The sequence below is a fragment of the Meleagris gallopavo genome, chromosome 5, assembly GCF_905368555.1.
Source record: "Meleagris gallopavo chromosome 5, MGAL_WU_HG_1.1, whole genome shotgun sequence".
Classification (NCBI taxonomy): Eukaryota; Metazoa; Chordata; class Aves; order Galliformes; family Phasianidae; genus Meleagris; species Meleagris gallopavo.
In genome coordinates, this window is record NC_139408.1 from 40650877 (window position 1) to 40659810 (window position 8934).

Here is an 8934-nt window from a genome sequence, read left to right on the forward strand (position 1 = left end):
TGCTATTAAAGTATTCCTTTCCTTGCTCCAAAGCAAGCTGTGCATGGAAGAAAGGTTCCTCATTCAGGAGGATGCTTTCGAGAAAAAGCTTGCTTGCATACAAGAAAATCAGCAAGTAGAATGGGGAACACTGTCAAATCTCCATACTTCTACAGCCTCAGAAAGTGAGTTTTATAGATTCCCCCACTGCAAGATTTCCCAAAAGCTTTAAAAATTGCATCTGCACTATAATTCTTCCCCAGTATTTCCCATCACGAGAACTTTGCCTTTCTCATTTCTTACACAAATGGCCATTAATACAACAATGACTTCTAGATCTTGTAGTAAAGAGCATAAGGACATATGAAAACACTGAATTAAGAAAGTATTATTTGAACAAAAATAAAAAATACCAGCTTGCTTACTTTCACAGAAGCCCCACTTTTGATCTTTCTTGTAATCATAGGTTGTTGCACACCAAAGCCTGCCATCTTCCCTCCCATCTGCAGTACACTCTGCATATTCCTTCTCCATAAACAAAAAGGGGAAGTGGCAAGGTTCACCATCTGCAGTGCCTCCAATAGCTGTCAAAACTGAAAATACATAACCAGAAATAACTTTAATTTATAGAATAAAGAGAAACAGCTGTCTATCATACCAACATAGGACAGCATTCCTACATATTAACTTTTGTGAAGTTAAAATTGTACTTAATTTTTGAATCAAAGATTTTAACTTACAAAAGCATGTAAAGACAGTTACTTTCCCAATTAACACTTTAAAATATTAATCTTATTTTCAATTATGAAATGGAACAGCAGGTATCCTATTTTTAATTTCTCAGCAAATGCATTTAGAATATACAAATCTAAGGAAAGATTTCCATGAAAACCGTGCACTTCTTTTTAAGTAAATACTTACACTGAAAACATTTTTTCACTTCACTAGTTTAAGCTGCATTCAGAATTACTTTTAGCAGTGTTATTTTTCACGTACTCACTACACTATCAAAGGTTAGCAATTCTACTACTGCACTATTTTTAGGTCATGTCAATCCCCTATGAAGGCTATGAACTGTCTTCATATTTTGAACATGAAATTATTTCAGTCAGCTTTTTATGAAGTTCTGTTTCAGTATGCTGAATTCAGCAGTTGGCTTGAGCTTCATTTGAACACATTTGCAAAGACCTGCAACTGATAATGCCAACTATACTCTGTTTTTTAAAGGTAAAGTTTCTAGCCCCTGTGGCTGTAGGGGAAGTTTGTGCTTTTTTCCCCCCTCTCTAGAGACTACACTTGCAAGGCCAAGAGATCACACTAGTTTATTATTATTAATAGGAAAAATCCCCAGAAATAGATCACTTGCTCAATTTGCTCTTCTAATTTGATTCCTTGGCAGATGCCCCTAGACAAGTTAAACAACAGACAAGGAAAAGCGTTATCAAACATGCATTAAATGTGTCTTGATGTAAACAGGTCTGAAACATTTTAGATGTCAGTTAGCTATAGCATGAGGTTGTGCATTATGCAAAGAGCTCATGACATTATGAAGAAACTTTATACCACATGAAATCTAAATACAGATTTCTAAGTATTCAGGAATTTTAAATACATTGCGTTACTCTAAATTCCTACAAATTGGAAAGGAAACGTGGCAGGAATTGATAGCTCCATATAAACTGACAGTTACAGTTGGTGGAAAACTACCCATGAAGGTCTGTACTAACAAAACCACACAAAAAAGGATGATAAATAACCAAAAGATACTACATTCTTCTTTCTCTTCACAGACTGGAAGAGAATTCCAACTTCTTTCTCAAAAGAAGTGTCTTAATAGCACTAATTCTAAGATTCCAAAGACAAAATTTTTCTCTGCTCAGTGACCTGCAAAATACACATGGAAAGTTGAGAAGTATTTTTCATGCAATCTCATCACCATGCATATGAGTGAATATATATTTAGAAAAGCTTTAATCTCTCGTAATGCAGCCCTGTCTCTGATAGCTCGTTCAAGAGATGTAATGTGTCTGAGGCAGATTCCACATCGCTAACTTATTTCATAACAAGTTAAAAAGAACTGCGCAGGATGTGTAAACTTATAGTTTTTAAATCATGTTCAGTACTTCAACACAAACAGTTAAAAACCTTAGATGCAAGCAATACCCAGGGACAGGCCATCTAGTCACATAATTCTGAGGTAGGAAGTATCTCATTTTGAAGCAGACTGAGTAAATGAAGTATTTAGCTCATTAGTGCAACAAAACTATTAAGTAGATTTTAATATACTTCTCCTTACAACACTACATCTCTTAGAAGCAGTATTCAATCCTATTAGTAACTTTTTTTTTTTTCAGACCATACACTAGTTCTGCATTAAGAAGGTATATTAGAAAATACTTGAAGTTCAATATATTGATAGAGACCCTATTCATTATTCCTGTTTTCTTTTGATATTCAAACCAGGAGCTGAGAAGATAGACACCATTAATATTACCGTGTAGCTATTCTTTTTAGCAAAATTGAAGATTTAATTTTTATGGACAAAGGGAAAAGGAAAATTCTTTGCTATACAAAGTCTAGAGTACTCAACTGTACCACATAGGTACCGTTCACTACTAACTGAAAGTAAACAAATAATTTTATATAATAATATTTATATTATTTATATTTATAAATTTATATAATAATATTAAACTCATATTATTGTTAGCAAAAAACCAACCAAAAGACACAGAACACTAGAATTTAGGCACGTTAGACACAAGGTTTTACTTGTATTTGAAAATTTACTGACGTTTACAAGCAATTTACGTGTTGCCCTAAGGCACTTATAGGAAGCTTGTTTTTATATCAAGGTTTGTTCCTTCTTTGTCAACCTACTCTACAGACAGAGTCAGCAGACTGCAACACTGATGCAATTTCTCTTTCTATGGTTACTATACACACACAATATACATGTACTTCAGTCCTATATGAAGAATTCAGTGCTTTATTGATTTGACATTACAAGCTTTTCAAAAAGATGGTAGTAATAAGACTAAAGAAAACTTAAATGAATCTAAAAATACACACTAAAAGCTTCTTGTAAATAAAAGGACATCAATTACCATTAAATTCTGGTAAACTCTGGAAAAGTAAGGATACTTGTTAGCTGATAAGTTAAAAATTACTATTTGTGTTTATTTACATCTCACAGTTATGCAGAGTGTTTTCTCTTGCCACTTGTTTATAACCTTGCAAGCAGTTACCTGGACTCTGTATTTCTGCATCTTCCAAATCCTTATTTAATAGGTCAGACATGTCTAGAGAGTTCAACTCTTCCAGAGAATTCTCTTTTTCTTCCTCTTGACTGTGGAAGTTCTCTTCGTCCTCGGGCTGAGAGTCTGACTTCCCTGATTCAAGAAAGATCTGACCTGCTACCACTCGAGTTCCTGTAGAATGGTCCTTTACCTGGTCCTCTGCAGGTAAAGCCTGAAAGAAAGCAGCCACATAATTCAGAAGATTAGAAACCAAAGAAAGAAGTTGCAAAAAAAAAAAAAAAAAATTAAAAAGATATGCTGTCATGGTTTTCATCTGGGTTCCAATTAGTATAGCACATTTAAAGAGGAGTAGCAGAAATAAATTGAGCTATTAGCTCTCACTGACTCCCTCCTAGTTCCATGAAAAGAATACTCTTCAAGATACAGAACATTAATTATTTCATCACACAGAAATAGTCTGAAACAGTGAGAGCTAAAGAATTCTTGAAAACAATAACTGAATCATAGTTCTGCATTTCAGACCCTTGTTCTTACTCCACGAGAAAAAAAAACAGAATGACTAGAAACTTTTCTCACCTCTGACTCCAGTGATTCATCTTGATTTCCCTCTTCATCTAGAAGAGAAGTTACAAGTCATTACATGTTTTCCATAGTGTTCTATTTTTGAAGAACAGCTAAAGTTTTGTTTTGATTTTGTCGTATTTTACCATTGTTTTGAAATACTCTAGTGTATAAAGTTGAGTAATGCAAGTAATACACTTCAAAATAGACCCTGTCATCAAGTGCTGTCAGGAGGAAACAAAAGTCTCACATCTGAACTTTAAATTATGCCAATACAACTGTATCCAACATTAGAAAAGCTACAGGATTTATTATTACTGTAACTCAAATTAATCCTCTACATTAACATACAGTCTGAATTCTTCCAGTTCAGCTAAACTGCTTGAAAAAAAAGTGAAAATAACTCAAGTAATCAGAGGATTTTAGTCACCGTATCAGCTTTAGCATAAATAGCTTCAAGATTAACCAGAAAGTGATCTTAGCACCATCTCACTGATAATTAAACAGTACTTTGCATAGAAGAATGATAAATCCTTGTGCCTGACCAGCATATTCAAACTTCAGGCAGAAGTTTCTCTTCAGAACTGCGAGAAATGAGATATTGTTTAAGAGCTGTCATCTTTGATTAACTGTCGTCTTTCTCACTTGAATGGGTTATTACAGGCTAACTGGTTAGAAAGATGGGGAAGAGAAGCTGAAGATAAGAAATGTCATTAGGTGGAGATCCACTAAAATGCAAAAGGAATGGAGGTGAAAACAAGGGAGCAGCTCATTTCAAAAGTTTATTTGTTATGACATCACTGTTTTGCAGAGCTGTGTAACTGATTCAAAGGGCTACTCATTGTACTTCAGACAACTTTACTTGCACTACCATTCACCTTGATCAAAAGCTTCAAATTATCACAGCTGAAATGTGACTCTTATCAGATCTGACATTGTCAGCATCTGACACCACCTCACCTAGGTGAAATGAAAGAAAATGCTATAGGTTTCCCTCCCTCCCGTACAGAATTCAAATCAAAATAAAAAGCTTAAAATCTAAACAAACATGCCACTAACTCCTATTACATATAAGAATAAGAATTCCACTCCACTCTCCATGATTTTGGAGTTTGTAATGCTATCCGAGCACAACCAACACAAGCTAGAGCTCATTAAATCTTTGCTCGTCATCCCTGAAAATAAATCACCCTGTTTCATTGCTATTGCATCACTGAAATTCTCTCTGAAGGAGCTAGCTTCCTTATTGAAAACCTGTACCTGAATAATTGGTTCTAAGACTGGTTTAAAACTACAAGTCTTGTTTAACTGTTTGTGGCTCATGGCAAAGCAGATGAGGTTGCAGAGATTACTGGTTATATGACTAGAGATAACTTAGATTAACGTTAATTCCAGAGGACTGATGACTAACACGCACCCTCTATTCACAGAAGTGTCTACTCCCAAGAAGCAGTTGAGAAAACTTGTGACACAATTAGTGGCAGGTCACAGTTTGACCTAAGAACAGCTTATTAGTCAAGGTTCAACTCCTGAATAAAGTCACAGGTGATACATTTGTGCACCTGCTTCAGAGATTAAAGCTGATAGGTTCATTTGTTTTTCCATGCACAAATGCTAAGAAAAGGTAATATATATATATATATTTTTTTTTTATTATTATTTTTTTTTTAAGTTGAGTCTCTTAGGTGCCTATCTCTAAAAAGAGCCTCTGGAAAAAAAAAAAAAAAGAAAATTAATCCTACCATTTTTTAAACAAATAAGAAAGATACTAAGAAGTACTGAAAGGAAAGAGTATTCAAAAGGATTTGTGCCTGAAACAGGCAGCTGGTGAAATTCACAACAAGCTTCTCACAAACCTTGCAGTGCTACAGACGCAGCTGGGTGTTCACATGCCCAGCCAGGATTCTAGGACAGCTAAGCACCTGCTTCACTTATCTACTACTTCATATATAGTTAAGATCAGCTTCAAATAACCGCATTTATTTTACTCCAAGTAGACAAATGTCTGTTCAGTTAACTTATTTAAATACAGCAGGAGTATTCCAGCTGTAGTGCTAGGTGAGTTTTGTGAGAACTACCATTTTCAGGATAGTATTATGGAGAGGGTGTGGAAATAGTGGGAATCAGATGGTGCAGTTCAGATAAGAACATCATTAGGTTGAAGAAGCCCAGCAGTTCCAAAGTTTTGCTGTATTCAAGAACAAATCAACTACAAAGCTAAAGAGCTGCTGCTACCAGATAACTAATATTTGTTTTAACATTAGAATGCTTACTCACCTTTGGGAAATAAACCAAAATTCAGTAACTGGAAGCTGTAGGCAATCTCCCAGAGTTTTGACAAACATTCTAATTGATCACTGACAGTCAGTCCTCTTACAGCTTTTGCTACACTTTTCAAGTTTCAAACACTACCACAACAAAGCAACAAGTGAGATTTAGTACGCTCTACACTTTGTACACGAGTAGGGGTGCAAGACACATCTCTGTGGTGCAGGAAGAAAGTATTTCTTGGACCGTTAATAAAGCATAAAATAAGATAGCATTTACTTGATCTTTGTCATTTTTTCCATTTCTATTTTGTGTACATAATGTATTAACAGAGTAGGACATACATGTGTATTTATCTTTAAGTTAAACATTGCGCATGGATATCCTTTTTAATATGCACAATCAACAGAAGTTTCATGATTACTGCTCTAGAGATCATCTGTGGTATTTTTACTTTCAACATTCTTTTTGTGCCAGCGACTAGCCAGGTGATGAAACAGAATGCAAGCCCTGATTATCCCAATTTTGTAGGAACAAAGGAAACCTAAAAATAAAATTACCCATGACTGCTCCTTATCAAATTTGGACCTGTTGGAGCACATCCAGAGAAGGGCCACAAAAATGGTCCAAGGGATGGAAGGTCTCCCTAGGAGGACAGGCTGAATGAGCTGGGGCTATTCAGCCTGGAGAAGAGAAGGTTCCAGGGAATCTGATAGTGGCCTTTCAGTATTAAAAAGAGGGCTATAAGAATGAAAAGGACAGACTCTTCAGCAAGGTCTGTTATGACAGAGCAAGGGGAAATGGTTTCAAACTAGAAGAGGGGATATTTAGACTGAGTATAAGAAAAAAGTTTTTTACAAAAAGAGTAGTAAAGCACAGGAATAGGATGCCCAGAGAGGTGGTGGATGCTCAGTCTCCCTCTAATATACTCTGGTTCCAGGTAAAAGTTTCCTGACATCAGGGAACAATCAAGTATTTAAAGAAGCATTTAACGCAGTAGGTAGGCGTGTAACAGACTCTACAAGACATAGACTTACTGTTACTGAAGGAAAGCAAAGCATCTATAAAGTGAGTATTACTTCTTTCTCCTTCAGAAAATAGAGGACGTAGGAGCAAGACAAATTATTATTATTATTTTTCCCCCCTGTTGTAATCCAATATAGTTTCCTAACTAATTCAGGATATTAGTGAAAAATTTTATGTCATTATTTATTATTTAAGTTTGGCAACAGCACCCTAACTGTCAGGCAACGTACCATGGTTTGACTTGGGCCTATTAATCCAATTGACTGTAAATATACAGGTTTTTTTTGAGGTTGATTTAAGCCATAAGAACTTCATATTCACAATGAGAGCTATAGGATGGTGCAAAAGCAGTCCAGTCAGAAGACCTGCATTCTGCATGCTAGCACAGCCACAGAAGTGCCATTAAACAGCCCCTAATTTTGACAGAACTTCCACATACACAACAGGTTGCCCATGTAACATGAATTATCTCAGCTTTATCTTTTATATCAGTGCAAACACAGCATTCGCTGTCATGGTACATCTCCCCTCTGGCTTCATAGTCCTTGCACATGCCTTTTCCATGCCATGGGACGCGTTGAGCTGGCTTATAACATTACGCACTAAGCTCTATAACTACAGCTGATATTCAGTCTGAGCTCCAACAACGGAACTTAATTTTAGGTTCCTATCACACATATGAAAATAAATCACAGACTAATGAGCTTATCTCTAGAGAAAAGGTTAACTTTCTTGAGATATCAGTCTATAAGCACACTGTCAGCAGCAAAAGCTGTACATTCAAGTTCTCAAAGACCTTAAAGATTCTCTATATAAATAAAGGCACTGCATGTTTCTTCTCCTTTGCTCATTTGGTGCTAAGAAGGGAGTGGGAAACAGGAGCCCAGGAAGGGAAGTAAGATGGCAACAAACACAAAGCACACGAATGCAAGCAGTATCCCAACAGAAACAGCAAAGGGTATTACAGTGACACAGTGTAGGCTCCTGGAGTGCTGCGTATCTATCTGTGGGAGAAAGTTCATCTGGTAACACCAACATCAGCACTATATGCACATCAGCTATGAGATCCATATTAGGGAGAAAAAAGCATTTTGCAATAAACCAAAATACACCAAGTTGCACTGAACAGACTCCTGCCGTGCTGCTAGAACGAACGAGACGCGCCAGGCACTAACTCTTCAGCCCCTGAGGGACCTCAGAAGAAAAAAGGCCTGCCCCGCTAAAGGCCTGCCCCGGCCCGGCCCGGCCCAGCTCCGCTCCGCACCCCGCAGTCACACAGCTGCCAGATGCCCAGCTCGCACATCACCCTGCTGAGGCCGAAGCAGCTCCCAGCCTAACCCACCACCCAAGGGCTCCCGGCTCCCCCACACCTCAGAGCCCAGCCGGCAGCCCCAGCAGCAGGCCCCTGAAAACGAGACCATACAGGGCCCAGCCCGGCGCGTCGTAGAGAGGCGGCAGCTCCACACTCACCGGCCGCCGCCAACCCAGCGGCCCGCAGAACCGCAACACACAGCAGCAGCGCAAGACGCGCCCGCCGCCCCATCCCGCTGGCCTCCGCTGCGCCGCCGCCGTCGCCAGACCCCGAGCCCGGCTCCTTCGCCCCACCCACCGCTCTGACACAACCAATCAGCTCTCAGCACTGACGAGTAAAAGCTGACCGCTGAACGCGGCGTACGCAAGCCACCAGGAAACGACTTTTCTTCTCTACATGGCCCACGCCGATTGGCTAGATCAGGCGCTGACAGGCTGTCACGCCCTCTCGTTGGCCAATAGGATCGCAATAGAAAATAATGGTGGAACCGTGCCCGGCCGCGCGAGAGCGCCCTGCCCAAGCGACACC

The 8934-nt window shown here is 38.4% G+C and overlaps 1 protein-coding gene across 2 annotated transcripts in view; it reads right to left on the reverse strand.

Moving 5' to 3' along the window:
- Window positions 1–8727, reverse strand: part of SEL1L (SEL1L adaptor subunit of SYVN1 ubiquitin ligase) — a 28461-nt gene extending 19734 nt beyond the window's left edge. The window contains exons 1-4 of one of the 2 annotated variants that reach the window (XM_085225441.1): window positions 8565–8727; window positions 3816–3853; window positions 3228–3450; window positions 405–572 (exon numbers count right to left, since the gene is read on the reverse strand). In XM_085225441.1, the coding sequence (XP_085081567.1) occupies window positions 405–572; window positions 3228–3450; window positions 3816–3853; window positions 8565–8637 (502 nt within the window). In that variant the 5' untranslated portion in view covers window positions 8638–8727. The remainder of the gene's footprint in view (window positions 1–404; window positions 573–3227; window positions 3451–3815; window positions 3854–8564) is intronic. The other variant, XM_085225440.1, reaches the window with a different exon arrangement.
- Between the last annotated feature and the right edge of the window lie 207 nt (window positions 8728–8934).